Consider the following 22,326-nt stretch of genomic DNA (forward strand, 5'->3'; position numbering starts at 1 on the left):
ACTATTCTCCCCCCTTGTACAAAGGCTGGTAATTACACTGATTGTCATCCCCCCATCCAAGAGGATACCAGCCACTTCTCACTAACTGCGTGTCTCGCAGGCTCTTTGCTGCTGTTTTAGTACCCCAAAGGCATTGAGAGACTGGGTGGTCTGTGCTGCATTCTTCCACTTGTATGTGAATAGACAGAGCCACTTAGACTAGAGACAGTTCTTCTGCACACACAGGTGACACACCAAGAACGCCCTCCATCTAGGCAGCACTCGTTGCTTTCTCGACTCCAGCCAGCCTTTGCTTCTCAAAGAGCTTCATACGAAGCACCTGCCTTCTGAGGGGAGAATGATCTCAGGAATTAAGCAATAGCTGAGAAGTTCTAGTGCGGTGGGTGCAAGAGAGATGAAGGGTTGGGGGGAGGAAAATGTGCCAGGTTTGACCAATTCCAGTTGAGACTGGAAGATGTTGATGGGTGAAACTTGTTCCTTGCCCTGAAGGAGGATGGCAATGCTTGGAGTGGCCACAACACAGGAAGCTCTGTTTGCAGGGGAAGAAGGGAGGAAATTTGACCCTGAATACAGAATGGGAACTCAGTCCTCACTGTTAAATGAACCTGTGCCAGCTGCCTGCTGAACCAAAAGACTGATTCAACAGGTGGTGAGGCTGCTTCTTTGGGTGGTTATTATATATGTATTAACTAGCATTAAGGCTCGACCTCCTTTCAGGGTCTGAAATGGGGGAATAATCCAAACACCGATGGAAAGATGCAGCCTGTTAGGCTTGTGACTGTTCCTATTCTAGTGTTCTACTGCTCCCAACCATCTCCCAGCCACCTGAACCTCCATCCCAGCAGGTGCATGCTGAGCCCAGCTGGGCTGCTGGGTTCAGAGCAGCAAGGAAGCAGTGGGGGTTATGCATTGTACAGACAAAGGCTCAAGGAGAGTTTCCAAAACAGGGATAAGTGAGGCAAGAATCTTCTGCCTCTCCCAGGCCAGCACATGCCTCACTACTCCAGTTGTCACCATGGCCACAATGCTGTACTTTCACAGGAAGCAGAGGGACCAGAAGTGTGAAAGGAGACTCCATAGAGCCCAGGAATTGAGATGCCATCTCACAAGAGGTGGAAGGGCTTCTGCTCCAGTGCCTCTGACAGGCAACTCCAGCTGAAGCAGCACCAATGCCAGCTGGCAACGCCACACCAAGTATCTTTTAAAAACTTTAATTGTCCCACGATCTGTGGGACAGCTCAGAGGAGGCAGACAGACAGGCAGACGAGAGTTCAGGTCTACATTTTGCTTTTAATTTAATTTAATGAATTTCTCTGGACCACATTCTGGGAGCGGGGTGAGAAAAATGTACACATCCTGGGAAAGGTAGGGAGCCAGAGAAGAGACATGGCAAGATAGTGCAAGGGGCTTTACAATCTGAAGAGTTACAAGATCACACATTTACAGAATGCTTTTCTCCTTTGACAGATGCTTGAGAAGCTTTACATTGGAGCCAGGTTAACCTAGTGCCATTTTAATTTACATAACAATTCAGTGTTAATGAGACAATAAATAAGTATTTTTCTCCTCCCCCAAGGGCCCTGGACAAGCAAAAATACACTTTTTAAAAAAAAATTCAAACTTTTTTCCCCCTCCATTCATGTTGGCAGCAAGGACACATGCCCAGATTCTAGGTCCACCTGGCTTTTTGCTGTCAGAGGCAGGCCTTGGCTGTAATTTTTAGAGGAGCTTCAAGGGAGTTTGGCATCTAACTCCGACGGAGTGGAGTAGCTCCTCTAGCCAGAGGCCGATAGCTAACCTTACAGTCTGTCAGAGGATGCTCTTGCAGCCCAGTGGATTTAAAAGCACCTGCAAGACAGGGTCCCACTGCAGAGAGCAGGGGGAGTTTATTACTTGACAATGGCCCAAGCAAGATGCATCAAAACCCAAACAGCTAGAGGAGTTAAGGTTAGGGCTGTAGATCAGCCTGGAATACATGTTACACCCATGGTCACTGATGTGTCAAACCACTTCTGCCTGAAGTGTTGAAATGGGAAAACTAAGTGTCCCAACATTACAAGATTAAAGCCAAGGGTGCATTATTCCAGTTCAGGCTTCCCAGAGTGGGGAAGGGATGGCTGTTGGACCCCATACATGCCAAGAAATCCTAAGTGCCTAGATTTCAGTTACTAACAAGCCAAACGCCATCTTCTCAGCCCAGTGGCTGTTCTTGTCTCATATGCCCTGCTAAGTCTGGATCCCTTTCCTGGCTGTATTGCTACTGCCCCATCCTATCCCCTTGTGCAGCACACAGCAGAGTGCAAAAATTAAATAAAACCTGAAGCCATCCAGCTTTTTTATTCCTTAACTTGAGATGACCAAGTCTGTTTTGAGAAGTGAGGGAGTCCAGGAGAGAGCTGCAAAAATGGTCTGCAGAGTTCTGCTAGAGACATTCTAGTTAACCCTTTCCTATACCACCCTGCACTAGGAGTTACTCCAGTTTCTTAGGTGGTCACGAGACCAGTCTTGCTACTTCTCCAGTATTTGGTCCATCGAGAGTTCCCTGCAGATCAAGATGGGTACCCACTCTTGCACACATACCTCACCCCATTGCACTTGCTTTCATTCACTCTACAGCCACCTTATGATGCAATGTAGCTTGTTCTCGCTAAACATGCCTCTACTCTGTTGTACCCTTTGTAAGCCACTTCGGCACTGTTAAAACCTTCTTTCCTGCCCTCCCCCTCCACATGCACCCCATGCCAGAAGAGTACAAGGATGCAAATAAATACTTCCAATGTCACCGCTGCATTTCCAGCCCTGCAAGGGGACAGCCAGGCTGGGGAAGGCTCTCCCACCTCCAAGGCAGTGCAATTGTTCTGGCACTGCTGTCCAACAGCAGTCCCATCTGCAGAGACGTCAGTGGCACGTGCAACAGCTTGCAGGCTGGGGCTCCTCAGCTGAGCTTCATGCTGATGGCCATGGCCTGCTTGTAGACATCGGTGACGTTCTCACAGTCTGCCAGAGAGAAGCAACTGTCCCTGAGGGGGCTTTGGCAATGTGTCACAGTCCAGCGCCGGAGCCTGCGCCCTGGTTCCTCCTCGGTCTCCTCCAGCCAGAGGAGGTCGTCCACAGAGATGCAGTTGCGCATGCCCCCGCCCGCATCCGGCATCCTCTCAGGCAGGTCGAGCTGGTCGAAGGACTCTGTGGAAAGGATGCTGTCCTCGCTCACAGCGCTGGATGGGTGGGCCCGGGAGGCCAGAGGGTGTTTGGGCAGGGCCACCTCACTGAAGGAACCGAAGCCTTTGATGGGGTCGCTGTCTGATTCCGTGTTGCTGGAGGAATATTTCCCATTGTGCTTCAGGATGCCCTTCCTCCTGGCAGGAAGGCCCTCAGGGCTCTGGCCTGGGGAGAGACTGCTAGCAAAGACGCTGGCATCCAAGTCGGAGTCTAAAAGATCCCTGGAGTCAGTGTGCTCTGGGGAGGAGTAATACCCAGATTCTCGCTTTTGGGGCTTCTTCAATATTCCCTTCTTGGGCACCACCAGGGCAGCAGCACCAGCATCCGTGGTGCAGGCAAGCCCCCTGGAAGAGAGGCCACGAATCAGGTCTGTGGTTTGCGCCACACGGTCGTCACTCGTGTCACCAGTGGCCGCCATGGGCAGAGGGGCAGGGGCTTGCGTTTTCTGCTCACAGGAGTTCCTTCTCTTCAAGATCCCCTTGGGCCTCTTCAGGATGGACTTGGAGGGGTTCTCCGTAGCCAGGGCCGCCTCCTGCAGAGCCTGGGTGACATCGTTCTCCCTCTTGGACTTCTTGAGCGAGCGCTGTCTCTCCAGGGCGACGCCGGGGATGTGCTGCTTGAAGAAGCAGCGCACCTTGGAGCTGTTCTCAAAGAGGGGCCGCGAGGAACGCCGCAGCCACTCCGCCACCGTGGCCAATGGGGACTCTGTCTCCTGCAGCAACTCCTGCTCCCCGATAGGCACCTTGTAGCCCCAGTTCACCCACCAGTGGCTGGCAATGTCCTCAATGGTGGCTCTGCGCTCCGGGTTCACCATTAGCATCCACCGGATCAACCCACAGGCATCTAGGAGGCAGAACAAGATCCCCGTCAGAATCATAGGGTGGGATGTGTCCGACTAAGACACAGGGGAGGGAAGGAGAGGAGAGACTCCCCACACCCAAAGGCTGTGTAATAGTAGAGTTCTGCTTACCGGATAGCTTAGTGGGCTCTCGGTATTCCCCACTAGTGATCTGCTGGACAAGGGTCTTGTAGTCTTGTCCATCGAAAGGCATCGTCCCATGGACCAAGATATAGAGGAGCACCCCAAGGGACCAGCTGTCAACCTGGGAAACAGATAGATCTTTGAGAGAGCAGAATCCTGGCCAGATGTGCTCTTCCCCCACCCACCACAGACCTTCAGAGTTGGTTCTGACTGCCAGCATCTGAAGGGCCAAGACAGGGAGCCACTTTAGCAGGCCAGATTGTGACCTCACTGCAGTCAGTGCTAGAGGAGCTGAATTAGACCATGAGCGAGCCCAGCAGTGACCTCACAAGCCACTTCCTATGTATGGTCTCTACTAATGCCCTCTCACTTCCTTTACTGCAGGCATGGGTGGTGAGTAGTCCCTGGCCAGGGCCCCCTCCCCAGCCCCCGAGCATGTGGTGCACTATGCCCCCCCAGCCCTCCCCCCACAGCACGGGGGACAGTAGTGCCAGCAGCCCCAGTGCCTGAAGCCCCCCCCCCACAAGTCCTGGTCTCAAGCCAGCTGCAGCCACCCTAGTCCCAGCCTGCTTCCCTGAAAAGGAGCGGGCTGCCTGGGCTGGGGCCAAGCTGAGCTGTTGGGGGAGGCACAGCCTCCCCTAGCCTATGATACACACCACCCATGGCTGCAGGCTCTGCATGTGGCTACAGTGGCTCTCGGAGAGCTAACTACACGTGAACTCTTCTAAATCGCTTTTGCACTGCTGAGTTTAGGTATTTGCCTATCATGATTGCCATTAATGAGGCCAGCAGATCTAGCAGTTAGTGGGCACCATCCTGGAACAGATATTGGCACTCTGGCTCTTCTGGCTATTGGGTTTTTAGGGGAAGTGACATTCCTGACTCCAAGCAGAGAGGCATGAGAAGGATCAGGGGTGTCCTGCACTAGCTAGTGGGACATTCCTCTGCCTCAATTACAGCAAGACACCTGCACTACTCCACAATGGGATGGGTGGGGGAGTGGGGTGAAAGCTTCCCTCCACTCCAGCACTTTCTAGGAGAGGGAAAAGCAACTTACCTCTGGTCCTTTATAGGGCCTCCCATTCACAATTTCAGGGGATGCATAGAGAGGGCTGCCACAGTATGTTTGCAGGAATTTGTCTTGCTGGTAGACATTAGATAGGCCAAAATCTGCTATCTAGAGAGGGGGAGAGAGATTCACTGTTATTGTTTGTGAAGCCAAGGTTAATGTTAGCAATCAGAGGGGGAAAAAGATGTAGGTGTCCAACAGTGTTATGAAACTAAAGAGAAGATCCTACAAACTGCTAAAAAAGGCCAGAGTAGCCTAGGTTGTCTCCACTGCAGCTTCACCACTAGAATATTCTTCCCTCCCCCTTGGTCACCAAGTGAGACGCTGCATCGAGTTGATCTTCCACTTCAGAAGCTGGATCTGCTGCCCTGCCCTACCCGGCCTTCCCCAAAGCCATTCGTATTGGCAGGGCCTCTGATCTACTCAGACCCTCCACTGCACATAGGTTTCAATAGCACAGGGCAGCGTGAACCTGCTGTTAGTACAAGGCCAGGAGAGGTCGCTGGGGAGCAACAGCGGCCATTCAATTAGGCTCAGAGGGGAGGCATGTTCGTACTTGTTGGAAGTAGTTCTTGGACTTCCCTGAAGACAATTTTCATGTGGAAAAGCTTTCCTAGGCTGTACCTGAGCCTTTGGTATGCCTGACAGCTTCAAGAGGCAGTTCAGCGATTTTGCTCTCCCTGTTGGCATGCCCCATGGTAGCTAAATTGTACCATCAGCAAATGCCTATCATCTTTATCAACACTATGACCAATCAAGTGAACCAGAAGGTACAGTACATGCTTGCAGGTCTGCAATTGCAGAACGGCCTATTGTTAAGATAAACAGCCTACAGGGCTTTGTTTATTATTAACTGTACAAAGTCCCTGCTCTGTTCGTACCTGTCTCCCTTAGGAGAGAACACTGACTCCCTGGGTGGTTGTGCAGCAGAAGTGCTAGAGCCATGCTACAGAGCCAGAGGCCAGAAATAAAAAGTGTTGCTTAAAGACAGTAGCAGGTGAAGCACTTGGTAGAGGTCATCTGATAGGAAGGAGGAAGAGCCGATGCTTACAAGAAGCTCAAGCCTAGCCCAGAAAGCTGGATTTTAAGCTTCTAGAAAATAAATTCATAAGGAAGCAAGCTTATCAGAAATTCCCTTCTTTTACTGGAAACTGGCATTTCCTCCTTTCTAAGCTACGAAGTGGTTTCTCTCTTGAGTGCCAAGCTGGCTAGGTGTGTCACTGTTTGGACTCTAGTTTCTATATTGCTTGTTTACCAGCCATGAGATAAGCAATAATGATTTCAGTAGCTTGGAAAGTTTCTGGGAATCATCTGCCATTATCAAGCCCTGCTGCTGCCCAGTGCTGATCTTAGTCGAACCCTGGTTAAAAGGTCAGGCAGCAGTTGTACTGCCAGCACTGCAGGCTCTTTGAATGGCAAGGATATGACATGGGCACTCTGCTGCTATGGAGCAATCTAAGCGTTGGAGTACTTTGGCAGGATTCTCCCCCTCCCCCCCCCGCCCCATCATGGATTTGCTGGTAGCCAATAATCCTCCATTGCTGTTCAGAACATCCTCCTACACTGCATGGTCAGAGGAAGCAGTGAGCAGTTTAGGGGATAGCTCCCACGGCTGCAGAAGTAGAAGGCTAATGTGGTGAACCAACAGGTCTCAAATCTTATTTGAGTGCAGCGTTACCAAGAACCAGGCATGTGTGACTGATCCCATGAATACTCAGAAATGGTCAGAGCCCTCCCCAAACGCATGGAAGGTTAGCATACTGATGACCAGAGGAAGATCAAGAGACATTCTGTCTTCCCAGTGTCTAAGTGGCCATGGTAACATGCAGTGCCCCATCCATTAAGGAATGAAGCCATGCTCTGTGCAAGAACCTTTGGTCTAGTTCATAAATTTGCTGCAATCCAGGAGAAATTAGTGAGTTTTACACAGACTGTGTTTTTGTTTAAAAATGCAACTGGGTTTGGTCAGCCTCACTCACCTGAACATTGCCCTTTCCATCAAGCAGGATGTTTTCTAGCTTCAGGTCTCGATGAACAATTCCATTCTAGAGGGGGCGGAAGAGAAAGTGGAGTTGGTGTTTGGCTTGAGGAGGGGAGAGAGTTAATCACAGCAGGGCTGTTACTGCAGTTCACAGACAGCCTGTATTCGAGATATGCTGGCAGCAGGTGGACAGGTTGTGTTTATATCTGAGCTTGTGAAAAGCTCAAACAAACAAGATATGAATTCCCAGTAATGGAGAGGAGATTAAGTGTTTGTGTCTGTGTATTCAACTTTAAGTGTAAGCTGCTTCCCATAACGGGGTGCCAAAAGGAAAGGGCCTTGACTTCACGTCAGAGGTGCTTTTCTGCATTAGGCTGTGAACTATAATCCTTCCGGGTGACGGGTGGCACCCCACCACCACTGGGCCAGGAACGGGTAGAGACACGTGCTGGGCCTTTCAGCACTTCCATTTGCTTGGAAGTAACCCATCTAGACTAGCTGTACAGATATTTCCCATTGATTCCACCCATGCCCTGGTGCTTGGATATGCACCTGTATTGTTTACTAGCAACTACCAGGGCTGTCAGAGTTACTGAGCACCCACAACCCACATTGAAATAAATTGTTCCAGGACATCTCTGAAGAGGACCACGATCTGAGTGCAGAACTTGGAGAATCTTGGCAGCTTCATATTGCAGCTGATAAGCTGCCCGGCTCAAGTGGCCCAGTTGTCCAGTGACTTGTTCTTAAGCCAGTGTGAAATTTGTACTGGGGACCAGTCCCTCTGGAACTCGTTTGCCCATGGTTGTACATAAACAAGAACCTGAAACTCCAGGTCTCCTGAGCATGAGGAGGTACAAGCATTGGGACGGTTCAGACAAGGTCTTTCACCAGGTGTCCCTGCATGCTATTTCCCCACATGGGCTTGATGCAGAAGTCACACTGTGAAAAGTGAAACCTGAACGGGGCTATTTTAGTTTTTATTTTAATACTTGTGTGACCGCTCTGGGTGTTTCCCTTCCACTGGGGCTGGGCTGGAATGAATACACGGTGACTGACTTAGCTAGAAAGGCACGGCACTTTAGCATTAAGACATGCCAGAGCTAGGCACTCTTGTCTCCCCAAGGGAAGCTTGCAATCCCCTTCCAAACCCAGGAGGTAGGTGCCAGCACAGGACTCACCCTGCATGCTCCCTTGTCTGGAGGGTGCAGGGAGTCAAGGATTAGATGAACAGGTCTTTTTTGGGGTGGGTGGGGGCAGAACGATGCTGGGTTGGACCCAGCTAGAACACAAGGTGAAGTGCGGGAGAGTGAGCTTGTCAACCAGCCAGGTGATATTCTTTAGTAAGTTGCACTCCTCCAGGTAGGCAGTTTTATCTAGTCTGACTAACGTACCCCTTCAGTCTATGCTGCTGTATCATCATACTGTCCTCAACTCCACCAGGCAGTGCCCAAGAGGTGCACAGGAGTAAGAGCTGGTTGGAGACTATGGCTATGGACAAATATCACCTTTTGCACCAATTAGGTCATAGAGAGGCCCCATGCCCTCCTGCCGCCCAGATTCGGAGAGGCTCACTTACCTTGTGACAGTAGTAGACCGCAGACACGACCTGCCTGAAGAAGTGTCGTGCCTCCTGCTCAGTCAGCCTCTGCCGCTCATTGATGTAGTCATACAGATCCCCCTTGCTGGCATACTCCATCACAATGACGATCTTGCTATTGTTTTCAAACACTAGATGGGACAAAAAGGGGGAAGCTGGGTCAGGACATGCCACAGAGCATTCAAATAGGTTCAGGAGTTACGGTGCCTTCAAACATGGAGGAGCCCTGTTGGCATCTGCTTTCAGCTGGCATCCTGGTCCCTGCCTTCTAGTCCGATTTAAAAATAAATAAATAAAATAAAAAGTTACAGACCCCATTTCTGCAGTCTCTGGTTTGAGCCAGAAAGGTAACATCTAGACTCCATTGCTTTAGCGTAAGTGCCTGTTCTATGGCTAGGGAGGGTATAACCAGAGTTCTGCTCAGACTGGGGCTGTACACGACACACTAGGTAGCTGCTATATTGATCTACCACCACAGGCCACATGAGACAAAGGATTCCAAGAAGACAAAAGTGGCCAGTGGTTCTTAATAGCCCTGATGACAAGGAAAACAACTGCAATGGTTCCAGATTGGGTGTAGCCCACTACACCCTCAGAATCCATTACAGAAAGCCAGATTTAGCCAAGAAATGCACGATTTCCCTCAGCCATTTTTAGAAGTGATATTTTTGGATTCTGATAATGGAGGCCAGGATCAGAATGACTCAGTCAATACAAACATTCGGCATTCGGCGTACGTTAAGCTACCAGTCCTCTTGTTGTGTTTAGAGGAGAAACCTTGAGATACTGCACGCATCATTTCTGAAAGAGTGATACAGACTTTACCACCTAGCTCTATACCAACAATAAAGCTATAAAGATTCCACAAAGCCAGCTGACAGATATTAAATACAAGTTTCAAAGACTCAAGGAAGTAAGAGGTGTTCAAATGATACTAGATCAGTCTGACTGGAGACTTGCTCTGGGTGGCTTTCACTGCAACTAGAATTTGAGATCAAATTTTCACCCAAGTTCAGTGGTCGTTAAGAATGGTGCTTTCACAACACTGAAGGCCAAAGCCCTCAGTCCGTAAGACAGCCTGGGCAGCAGCACAAGCTTCCTAGTGGCCAGCTAGGACTTGGATGGGGAAAGGAGAACTCTGGTAGTGAGGGTAGCTTGGTCTTCATACTAGGATGACTACTGCAGTGCTTTGCAATGCTGGCACTGGGCCAGTGAGAACTGGACCTGGTGGTACATTTCATGTAGATCACTAGACAGCTGTCAGGTAGCTACTGGTCAGAAGTGGTAACTGGCTGAGTTGGAATTCAAATGCAGGACCTGGAGAGGAAAGGTTCCATATCCTCTGGGCTAGCCAGTCCATGCTTCTGCTGAAAGCAGCATTTCAGGTCTCTAGCTTTCTGACTACACGCGTTTGTGGGGCAGGCAGACTAAAAAAAGACTTCTGAAGCTCTCCAGCCTTTGTTCTCTGCATTGTTCAGAATGGAGGGGAAGGGAAGAGGCTATTTTTAGAGCAAATATTCCCCTCCTACCACCTGATTGCCTCATTTTGTACACAAAACAAGGATGAAATCCAAGAGCTGATCAGCAGAAGCCTGAGAGCCTAACTGCACGCTGTTCTGGAGGCTGCTGAGTCACCCGCTCATGCCCCAGGCATGAGCAATAAGCGAGTAGCTTCCGCCTGCTTGTTTTGCAATATTTTCCCAGTTTTTAGATGGGAAATGGAGAGTCCTAGGTGTCCCTCACAAGAATAATCCACATGGAGAGCTGCTTGCTTAAATTTTGGGTTTGCCTAGTTCCCCACCCCAGAAGGAATTCTATAATCTAATGCCTGGTTACCAGTAACCTTTAAAGCCCCTCCCAACTCCCCACCCCAGCTAGCTTTCACAGGCAATTTAAGTCGGCATCAGAGACAGCCAAGTTGCAGCACCCCTCAGTGTGATGTAACATGATGCAGTTAGCAACTGGATACAGGATTTTGCATCCATACAGGATGTTGTATTGGGCAGATGAATTCCAGGGGTAGCATTTAGGGCTGCAGCTGCACTCATCCCAGAGTCTACCTCTCCCAAGTTTGCAGGTTGCTCAGAGCAGCTCAGTGACAGAAGCCAGTTTCATGGTGCAGAGGGGCATCGTTGCATGTTAAGGCCCAGGGAAGATCTTTTCAATACATATTGCACTTGGCAGGATGCAGACACAGCAAAAGTAAGTCTGACCACATGCCGTTAGCCAGCTCTGCAGATTCACTAGGAATGTGTCAACTGCACTAAGTGCAGCAAGAGGTGAAGGCTACTTGGCAGTGAGACACAAAGCTTAAATTAGATGCTTAAAGGAAGGTTACTTCCTTGCACAGACCAGTTTAAGTTATGGATTGAGTGAAATCCTCACTTGTCCCCCCATATATCTACATTAGCCAAGCCTACCTTCATGGATACCAATGATGTGGGGATGGTTGAGGGATGACATTATCTCAATCTCTCTCCGGATGTGGACAAGATCCTGCTCATCCTTAATTTTGTCTTTCCGGATTGACTTGATCGCAACCTGTCAACGAGAACAGAAATAAAGGAAGCATTAAAGCTGAAGCCTGCGGGGTTCCTGCAGAGTGTTTCTCACTGAAACGAGAGATAGGAGACTCACCAGTTACTAGGTGCATGGGATTGGAGTAACCAGACTAGTACAATGCCAGATGAAACCTCAGCTCGTGTATCTATTTGCATGGGGGTAGCCTCTAGAGACAGGAGTTAGAAGCTTATTGTTCTAGGCATTGTACACAGAACATGAGAGCCCCTGCCCTGAAAAGTTTTCTGTCTAAACTAGACAAAGGAAGTGGTGTCCCCATTTTAGAGATGGGGAATGGAAGCAGAGATTTGGGTGACTTGCCCAGGGTCACACAAGGAGTCTGTGGCAGAGCAAGGAATTGAACCCAGGAGTCCCTGCCCAGTGCTTTAACAGGACCATCTTTTACACTGTGACAGCCTTACTGAGGAGAGAGTTCAATGGTTTAGGCTCTGTCTTGACAAGTTCTTTTGTTGGGTGCTTGTTATAAATGGTCACCTCCCTTTGAACCCCATGCCTCAAAGCTCTATGCGAGTGATCTGGGTTAGCGCTCCCCTTCAAACAATCCAGTTAGAACTGCTCCAGATTTCTAGTTCACTGTAGAATGATTTGGGGGAAAAGGCCCTTGTCTCTCTGGAAAGCTGTTCCTTTCTCTACTTCCCACTAGCCACAAATCCAAGAGTGCGGTGAGGTCTGCCACCCCCACCAGAAAGCATGAACCCTGCTTCCCTGCAAGGTAGCAAGGGGCCAATCTGTTAGTTACATTACATGAACAGTGTCTGACCCCAGAGCTGCCCGGTACATTACAGCCAGCGAATGGAATGTGACCTGTACACATGACTTGGAAGATAAACAACATCTTGGTTTGATGCAGATGGAAAACAGGTTTCTTTGTTTATCCAGAAATGTTTGTTTCAGGAGGAACAGATAACTTGGATTTGATGAGAGAAAGTTTGGCACTCAAGGAGTCATCAGCAAGTTCCTGCTAATGTTCCTCACATGACAGAGGCACAAGCAGTAAACATGGGACTTCCCTGAAACGGGACCAGTTGGCTGGCATGCTGAAAATACAAACTGCCAGCAGCAGCCAGAGTTTGCTCAGATTTCTTCATTATGAATGCTCCTCTACGAGGAAAGAGAAAGGAAAGTAAGTGCTGGAGAATGGATGCCTCCTAATCCTCTTTCAAAGGGGCTGGAGAGAAACAATATACTCCTTGGGTTGAATTTACAACTGAATCCAGCAGAACCTCTTTTCTTCCATCAGACAAGAATGCGGAACTGTGTTAATCCTGTAAAAGGATCCTAGATGATACAAAGTGCCAGGTCTCCCAGCAACAAGGAAAGGGGGGGGGCAGCTTTGCCTTGCACCCCAGGGTCAGTGCAGGGCTAGAGTTCTCTTTAATGAAGAAGGCAATCTTCCTACAGGTGATCTGCTGGCATTACTGAACGACAGATGCTCGCCCTAATGCCTCCCTGGCATTCTTCCTCCGCCCCAGCCTGCCAGAGTAGTGCCCCACTGCCTAGACTCTTCCCAAGTCAGGTTTGACCTGGCTCCTTCCCTTGAACATGCTGCAGATTGGGAGGTTATAGTAACTAGGTGCATGCATTCCAGCTAGCTGCTCCTCACGCATACTGGGGTCACAAGAGATGTACCACACACTCTGCATCACTGCTATTCCTGTTATGTCACCATCTCTTTCCCCTGCAAAGCGTGACCTGGTGCTGTCAGAGTGACATCTCCCAAGATTAGCTTAGCTCAGCTGTCAGTTTGTCACATCACTAATAGTGAATCACTGACAGCTAGAGCAGCAAGCTTTAGATTGCCACATCAGTCCCTTTGTGCAAGGGATCATTTGGACAGATGTACAGGAGAGGTCAGATTCTCCCACACTCTGAAGCATCTCCCTGCTCTACACTGGGTCCCACTTACCTAGTCAAGCACTGGCACATGGGGTCAGCAGCAGGTCAGAGATTGACCACTTGACTTCCACATGCAAGAGGAGAACGTTATGTGCTGGCCCAATTAGAGGGTTTAAACCCAAGCATTACTAAGAGCCATAACAAACTCTGGCCTGGGAGGATGTGAAAACCCAAATCCAAGACTTGTTATCCAACAATACAGAAGGAATCTACTCAAGAGTGACATGAGCATTGGACACTCATTCAGTGGCCTCTCTGCTACATTCATGGGTTAAAGATTAACCCTTTCTGTCTCAACGCTCCACTATCTGGGTGTGCATAACTGCTTGAAAGCCTTTATGCAACAAGCTAGCCTGCCTGCCCCCCAGCTCCCAAAGTCCCTACAATGAGTCACTTGCTGGTCAGTCACCTCCCAGAGCCATGCGGCTGGAATGCCTGGCATCTGGCCTGGCTTGATGATCTTTGGGACACAGAGCCACCTGCTGCATCAGCAGCTTTTATGCTTGCTGACTGAAGAGCAATTGCATTGCACACGTCTTTGGTCTCAGAGTATTACTGCCCAGCAGACAGATGAATGGCTCCAACCAAACCTCTGAAAATGAAGGAATCTTAAGGCTTCTGATGCAGTTGGGCACACGCACTTGCCTATGTCCCATCCCCATTAAGGAAGCCAATATTCCTACAGCATCGAGCATTAGCCCATCAAGCTTACAGTAAACAGCTAGCAGCAATTGTCTCTTTCCCACCCCGATCCCCCGACCCCCATGCTGCTCACCTCCCAACTTTGAACGAGTCTGGTTTGGATAGCTGGATGCCATAGCACTAGCCTAAGTGCCTTAGGAGTTCTTCCCAGCAAGGAGAAGCCACGGTCTGTGCTCAAGTCTCGTGCATGTAGTTGCCTATTATTGTACAAGGCCATTTGTCTAGTTGTTTGGACTCCAGCATTAGCTTTCAAGACTAGCTTAGTGCTGACTTGAAGCCATGCTATTCAGCTTCTCTTATTCCTGCCCCACCACAGGTACAGCATGGGCAACACCAGTGCCAACTCCCAGCTTTGAGCTGAAGCAGCCTCTGTTAGCAGTCAAGTAGTTCATGCTCCATAGCCTGCTCGTGCCCCACTCTGGTGGGGCTGTTAAGGAGGTAGACACACACCTGTGCCAGTGGGGGCTGGCCATGGACACTAGACAGCCAGCTCTGTCCGCCTCAAGCTTCAGGCCACCTAAATAACAGCGCATGCATGTCGAGAACATCCTGTGGGGCACATGAGAGCCTGGTAATGTGAAGTGCACAACAGACTTGGAGGCTCTCTGCTGGCCATCACCACTTGGTGATTTGAAAGCAAGTTCTGAATCAGGAGGGTTTAATTATGCTTCAGGGGTGGGGGCTGCAGCAGAAAGAGCAAAGAGTATTTCAAGGAGGTGACAAACGGTACATTACTAAGCCACAAGCCCATCAGGTGCTTTTAAAGCTGTTCCAGGTTGTGAGCACAATATCATATTCCTGGTGAATTACGGATTCCATCCCATTATGGAGAAGTCCAGTGTTGTTTTGTTACTAAAGATCAAAAGGGAAGTTTTTGCTATTTTTAAACTGTTCCAGGTGCCCCTTTCCCCTCCACATATCTGTCAGACATTGCAGACAAGTACAGTAGAAACTCAAGCCTCTTGTTTGGCTTGGCTGAAACCCAAGCACTAAAAGCTTGTCTCTCCCCCAGCCTGTGGGCAGGTGCTGCAGAGCAAACAGGTGCAGAAGGCAGGCTCACTACTCAGCCCCTGAGCTGCATTTCCATTGGGAGTTTCATATCAAAACAAGGGCAAGAGCCAACCACACTCAGCATCCCAGTTACTTCGGAAGGGAAACTTCCAAGTAGTCAGGAAAGACATTCATAGTGAACAAAAACACTAACTTCTTCTTACATCTTAACAGCAGGGCATGAGAACCCTGCAGGTGAAGAAACATTTATAGCAGAAAATTAACGTTTCACACAAAAACGTTACCATTTCCACGATTAAACAAGACTGCAAGTTCTGCTTTGATTGGTCTGAGTCTAAGTAGGAGGACTAGAGATAAGAGAAGGAATGGGCTGGCCAATAACTTGGGGGGGGGGGCACGGGGGTTGACTAGTTAGTTAAACCAACAGAGGCAGCTTCTGCATAGCCAGAGGTGAGAGAGAAAGTACTGAAATACCATGGGCCTGTGACTCTTGCCAATAGGGTTAGCATCGCTCACAGTCCTTGAAATGAAGTTATTTGCTCTTACACCTTATTTAGGAAGCGGAAGCCACTAAAAATGAACAAATATTAACCCTCTTTACTGCCAAGTGGGGTTAGGAAGAAAACACAAGAGGGCTTTGTGATGTGGGCACTTGCTTCTAGGTGAATAGTTCCACATATGAACTAGTAAGTCACCTACACCTAGGGATGGTTTGGTGGCCTGCATATGCTATTTCTATGATGGTAGCACTAGGAGGCCATTATTATGCTAGGCACTGTACAAACATAAGCTCTTTGGGACAGGAGTTCAATTCCAAGTATTAGATTAGACAAGCCCAATGACACCTGCTTTTGGGTACTCTCGGAGAAGTCCAGTAGTAAGTGGGCTACTGAGGTTGAGTCAACCCTTCTTCTCCAGCTCCCAACTAAAGGGCTCCTTCCAGGCCAAGATGTGGGAGACTGCACTGTCACAGTCCTGGTTATGCAGCAGATTCGGAGACTCCAGAGCCATCAGATAGGCCATTTCTTTTGCCAGCATTACACCTACTTAAGTCAGTCAAGAACTACTTCATGTTACGTAAGGAAAGGAAAACCGTACATTTAGAATTCTAGCAAGTCAGAGCACAATTGTTACTCTTTACATGCCATTCTGGCACATTAGTAATTGAATCTCACACCCACCCACGCCTTCTCCTCGGGACTTGAACACAGATGCTTTGCCAGGCCAGTTGAGTTATTGAAGTTAGTGTCTTGATGTTTACCCACAGAAGAGGAGATCATGTGGGTTTGTGTATATGAATCTGTCTTCCATGGATCACCTCTCGCACCTTAGTGACTCAAAGCAGGGAGCAGGTGTCCAAGTTTGCCTTTTAGACTTTTGGAGAGGCTCCTTGGGGGTTAGGTCCATTCAGTATTTGTAGTGGATCCATTTTGTGTTAGTACTTCCCTCCCCAAAAACCCCCTCAAGATAGAACGTTGGCCTCCAACCACAGGGAAATTTACAACACATTATCCCATTTTAGACAGACAAATTGCAGTATTGGTCTATATTGCTTCACCACCAAAAAGTCCAATGTGTGTGTTTTCACACACAGTTTTTGGATAGGCTCACAACTTAAAAACCTGTAGTTAGTTCAAGAGCAGCAGAAACACCATAAAGTTGAACTAACCTTTCAGTGAAAGCAGACACTTGGAATCAGGGTTGAGGAGACAATTTAAAGGTGTCTAGAGTTCCTTGCATGCTGCACCACTTAGATTTTATATGTTTCATAGTCAACCGAAACTCAGGGGGGGGAGAGACTTGAGTGTAATGTTTGTTCTCTACTGTTGGATATGTACTACTACAGGATGTGTACAAACCTCTTTTCAGGAGCAAGTCTGATTGTCAAGTGTGCAACAGGAAGCTGTGATCTCCTCTACACCCCCCACCCCACCCCCAAGAGCCACTCAATAGTGCTCCAAGATGTAGTAACATAATGCAACTGCTGGACCAAGTTCAGATCTTACCAGACCTACACACATTACACCTCTCAGAAAGGGTTTCTAGAGGGATGCATGCCCTCATGCAAGTCATCTGTTGGCAACCTAACCATTTAGATGCCTGTGATGAGCACCAAGCAGTTTTACTGCATGCAGTATCTAAAGCTTTAGTGTAAAGCCAGAATCTGCCCCTTTCGCCTCCTGCACAGTTCCAATTACTTCAGTCAAGTTACTCCTGCTTTATACCAGGATAGGCAAGATCAGAGTCAGGGAGGCCCTTATGAGAGAGGAGAGAGCTTGGAATCCCTGTTGATTTGACAATAGGCTCCCCTAAACCCTAGCCAAAGAGAGGTGCCTTTCTGCATTTCAAATTAGCACAGGCCATGAAGGCAGACCAGTGGCAGGCAATTCATGTCAGATCAATTACAGCCACTACAGTAAATACAGCAGCAGAGTACTGGCTGGCTTGTCCTTCCCCTTTCAAGAGGAAATAAATTCCCTGGCAGAAGCGTTCTTTATTGCACAACACAGCCTCTCACTTCACAAACAACAACAACAAGGTGCTGTTAATTTTATAATCCCAACACACCGGGAGGGCCCCCATCATCACGGGAACATTTAAAGGGATTTTCTGTGACCATCTCACCTACTCCACCTATAGAGCCACTAGCAAAACATCTTGACGTTTGCACCAGTCCAAGTCCAGATCGCACCATGAAGCGGAGCCTAATCATTTTACTGTCTCCCATCAACGAGAGTTACTCCACCCTGGGCAAGTAGATTTTGCAAGGCTGCTCCACCGGGTCTTGTCTAGACAAGCGGCAGAGCCAGCAACCTCATTTAATTTGTTCCAAATAAGATTAGCTTTGCAGTTCTTTTCTGCCTTACTTTTATCACTACCGCCACCTCCGCCATGATGTAAGGTTTCATTACAGCAACCCTTCCCCTTCACCCCCATCCCTTGAATTACATTCTGGAAAACAGTCACGTACTATGCACCCAGCAACCGGTTATTTTCCCCACCGCCGCCCCATTACTAGTGTAGCCTTGAACCTGGAGGCAGCTTGGCTCACCCCACGCCTCGCTCTGCCCTGCGCACAGCTCAGCGCTGCGCACCAGCGCGCAAACGGGACAAGACCAAAATCGGGGGCTTATTGCAGCCGCACGCGCAAGGGGAGCAGCAGCGGCACTGCAGCTGCATCCGGAGCGAGCCGCGCGCGCTCAAGGCGGGCAGCGCCCGTGCCCCGTGTAAACGCACCAAGCGTGAGGAAAGCGTTACACCGAACAGGCGCAAAGCACCGGTGCGAGGAGACCCTCCGGGCCAGGAGCAGCGGGAAGGCTGGAGCCCCGGGGGATGGCACCGTCCCTTTGGAGCAGCCCTGGGGGGTCGCCCCTGCGGCGCAGCGGGCGGATGCAGGAAAGCGGGGCTGGGCTGCAGGGGTGAAGCAGAGATGCCCCCGGCAGGGCAGGGCAGGGCGCAGCGCCCGGCTGCACTTACCAGCTTGCCGGAGCGCTCCCTCGCCTTCTTCACCTTGCCGTAGGTGCCTTTGCCCAGCGTCTCCAGGAACTCGTAGCGGTGCCGCAGGTTGTGCTTGTGGTGGTGCCGCTTCACCGCCTGCTTCTTCATCAGCGGCCTGGGGGACTGGGGCCGCCCCTCGGCCAGCGAGGGGGCCGGCAGCGCCTCGGCCGGGGCGAGAGCCATGGCTGGGGCAGGGCGCAGCGCTCTCCAGCCCAGGTGAGCGGCGCAGGGCAGCGAGCCTCTGCCGGCCGCGGCGCCACGGGGCCGATAAATGCTACAAACCTGCCCGCTCCGGGCCCGCCCCCCGCCGCCTAGTGGCCGCCCCGGGGCACGTGACCGGCCCCGGAGGGCTCCCTGCTAAAGGTGTCAATTGGGGGCGAGGGAGAGAGATGGGGCGAGGGGCGGGCAGAAAGAGACAGGCCCTGGAGCAGACAGTGGTGCTGCACCCCCTGGCTTGCTGTAGTAGTAACATACACCACAGACAGGGGTTCCCTGGTTTTCCGTCATCAGCACCCCCCCCACACACACACACATTATTCCAGCACCTCTGGGAGGAGAGGCAGAAAGACAGACAGGTACTGGAGGAGAGACAGAAATATAGACAAGCAGAGGAAGAGAGAGAGACGTGCAGAAAGATACTGGAGGAGAGACAGAAATGGGGAAGCAGACATACCGGAGGAGACTCAAAGAAACAAATAGATGGACAGGAGGAGAGACTGGCAGAGGCACTCATGGCTTGTCTATAGGCAGACTTGTGCTGGTTTAAATCAAGGTGTGATGTTCAGGGGGTGCGAAAGCCTGTGTGGACATGCTTATTTCAGTTTGCAACAGGCTTGTATCGATTTTAAGTCTATTAGGAACCACGTTTAAGGTAAACTGAAGTGAACCCCTCTAAAACCAAAAGCAACTCATCCACACGGGGGTCGCACCAATTTAACTGCAAACTAGTTTAACTAAACAGGTGCAAGTTTGTGTGTAGACAAGGCCACAGAAGTACAGACACACAGACAGACACAGAGAGAGAGTTACACACAAATATCCCAAAAGACACAGGCACAATGGGACACACAGCAATATGAAGAGATGTGCATGCAACCATAGACAGAGATGTACCCAGAGAGGCACAGAGAAACAGTCGCATGCACAGTGGATCTGGGTTTCTCTCTTTAAAAAGGAGCCAGAATAAATAGTTACTGAAGAAAAATACCTCCTACGTGAGCACTCTATGTGCATTGATGTAATAATTGTATTTATGGTGTGAAACATTGCTTTGCTTTAGCAGAATCATAGGCTCTGTGGATTGAATAAATGCTGCTTATGGATGCTTACTGTGGAGGTGGGTGGGGAAAAGACGTGCTGCACATTTACATCAAACTCTCATTTTCAAAATTGTTACACGCCGTTCTATTTCATTCTGCTCTGCACTGCCCTTCACCGCAGTCTGTTTGCCCCATGGTAATTCTTTGCTTTCAAATATCAAAAGAATGTCCGTATTTCAAAAGCAGACAAAACAAAAGCTTTTGCCTGGCTTTGGCATGTGTGAGGACATCATCGTATTGATTGGGGGGAAAAAAGAGAGATAACTACAGCATTAGTCATCCATACAATCAGACCTGGATTTCCCCAGAACTTCAAAAGGCTAAGGGCAGCCTGACAAGATGAAACATAACAGGGTCTCATGTGAATGCGCACAAGGAAAGATGAAACCTGAAGCTAAAGCTTGATTCAAAGACTGTTCACTTCAATGGATCGGGCCCGTATAGAATCACAAGACTGTGCAGTAACTCAGGCCCAGATCCTCAAAGTATTGAGGTGCCTGGGAGTGACGCACCTAAATATCTTTGCAGATCTGGACCTCAGGTATGTTTCTTAGTTTTGTTCTTGTTGCAGAGAGCTTGGATATTCTTGGAAGAAGGGCTCTGTATTAGTGCATCATACAATCAAGATTATTTTTGATTGGACTCCCGCTGACTTCCATGAGCTTTGACGCAGGTGCCTAGAGGCTAGCACTTAGATACTTCAGTGATAGGCTTTCTAGAAATAGATGAGTGATAGAGGGCCTGGGTCTGCTAAATGGCAAACACCCTCTTTTTCTATTGCTATTAGGGTGAGTGGAACCCTCAATTCTTCAACAGACATTAAGGGGCTCTTGGAAGATCATGCCCACAAAAACAATGAAAAGTCTGACCCTGCATTCCTTGTACACTCAAAAACCTCCCCCTGAAGTCAATGGGAATTTGAGATTTATAAGGAATGCAGGGGTGGACCTGTAACGTGAAATTGAAATTACCCCACTGGCAAAATCATCTATCTATCTATCTATCATTCAGATTTTATGTTACAATCAGGGCTACACCCAGGAGTTCAGCTACTCCTTTTGAGAGGTTTCTTTTGTGCCAATAAGTTACTTTACTGCACCAGCATTGCTATAACAAATTATTTACTGTACAGTAACAGCAGCTGCATTTCAGTCTGAAACCAGCCTGCAGGTCCCATAGGCAAGATAAATAAGGTGTAGATGAGATTAAATAAACAGCTGTAATTTCAGTGTCAAAATAAACATATAAGATCCTGCTAAAGGCAACTCTGAGATACTGCTGAATAGTTGAAAGGGGAGAAAACAGACCCCCTCCTTGCAATAAAAATAAGCAAAGCAATTTCATTTTCTTGAGCTCAAATCCACTATGTTTTAGACCATTCTGGGCCTGATTCTTCTTTTACCATAGGTGCTGGAAATAGGGGTGCTGGAGCTGCTGCAGCACCCCCTGACTTGAAGTGGTTTCCATTATATACAGGGCTTAGAGTTTGGTTCAATGGGTCTCAACATTGCGCCCCCCCCAATTGTTTCAGCACCCATCTTTCATGGGTGTAAATCCATTGCCACCAGTGGGATGACCCCTGATTTAGACCCCAATCTGGGAAAGCACATAAGCACACGTTTAATTTTAAGTACGTGCTTAAGTCTCCCATTGATTTATAGAGATGCTTTCCTGCAGAGCCGTAACTAGGGATTTTTGCGCCTGAGGCAAGGGACGGGGCGGCAAGTTTGGCTCTTCGGCGGCAGGTTCCTCTCAGAGGGAAGGATCTGCTGCCAAATTGCTGCCATTCTTCGGCGGCAATTTGGTGGCAGGTCCTTCCCTCTGAGAGGGACTGGGGGACCCGCCGCCGAATTTCTGCTGAAGAGCCGGACGTGCTGCCCCTCTCCCTTGCCAATGACTAGTGGCAATTCGGCGGCGAGTTCCTCAGTCCCTCTCGGAGGGAAGGACTTGCCGCTGAATTGCCGCCGAAGGAGAGACTTTCTGCGCCCCTCACCTTCCGCGCCCGAGGCAAGTGCCTCACTCACCTTGCCCTCGTTATGGCACTGCTTTCCTGCATTAGGGGCCTTTGACTGGAGTGAGAGCTGAATTATTTTCTGTAGTTTTGTGTTGTAACTGGTGTAAAATCTGGCTCAAGATACCTGATTTCTTTATGGAAATATCAAACTAAACAGAACCAAACCCAGTGTAAGGATCCTTCATTGTAATCATTAGGATCACTGTAGCTTTAAAATTTCCCTGCTGTTGCAACATCCTAGTGTACATAGGCCTCCCATGGCTGCAGCTGTTTTGAACACTGTGGGCTGAATTCTCTGCAGGCATAACGCCATTAAAGTCAACAGGGAAGCTGGCATGGAATTTGGCTCTGTGTCAATTAAACCTGCTCAGAGCTAGTCTAATCAGGGATGCAACCCCATGCTCTGACTGCCAGAGCTGGGACTGGACGACGGGGGGGATGGATCACTCAATAAT

The 22,326-nt window shown here is 49.2% G+C and overlaps 1 protein-coding gene across 1 annotated transcript; it reads right to left on the minus strand.

The window, feature by feature from the left end:
• Positions 1-1,256: 1,256 nt before the first annotated feature.
• On the minus strand, positions 1,257-18,793 carry NUAK2 (NUAK family kinase 2). The gene is made up of 7 exons (XM_045016201.1): positions 18,518-18,793; positions 11,272-11,392; positions 8,831-8,982; positions 7,250-7,315; positions 5,259-5,378; positions 4,190-4,322; positions 1,257-4,062 (listed from the first exon to the last, which is right to left on the minus strand). The coding sequence occupies exons 1-7, from the start codon at positions 18,719-18,721 to the stop codon at positions 2,936-2,938; spliced, it is 1,923 nt and encodes a 640-aa protein (XP_044872136.1). The 5' UTR covers positions 18,722-18,793; the 3' UTR covers positions 1,257-2,935.
• Between the last annotated feature and the right edge of the window lie 3,533 nt (positions 18,794-22,326).

Source organism: Mauremys mutica, chromosome 4 (assembly GCF_020497125.1).
Source record: "Mauremys mutica isolate MM-2020 ecotype Southern chromosome 4, ASM2049712v1, whole genome shotgun sequence".
NCBI lineage: Eukaryota > Metazoa > Chordata > Testudines > Geoemydidae > Mauremys > Mauremys mutica.

Coding starts and splice junctions, on each gene's coding strand:
- NUAK2 (XM_045016201.1), bottom strand. CDS start 18,721: ATGGCTCTCGCCCCGGCCGAGGCGCTGCCGGCCCCCTCGCTGGCCGAG. Junction 8,983..11,271: donor CATCATTGGTATCCATGAAG/GTAGGCTTGGCT, acceptor TGTCCCATCTAG/TGTTTGAAAACAATAGCAAG. Junction 7,316..8,830: donor CGGTCTACTACTGTCACAAG/GTAAGTGAGCCT, acceptor CGCCCCCTCTAG/AATGGAATTGTTCATCGAGA.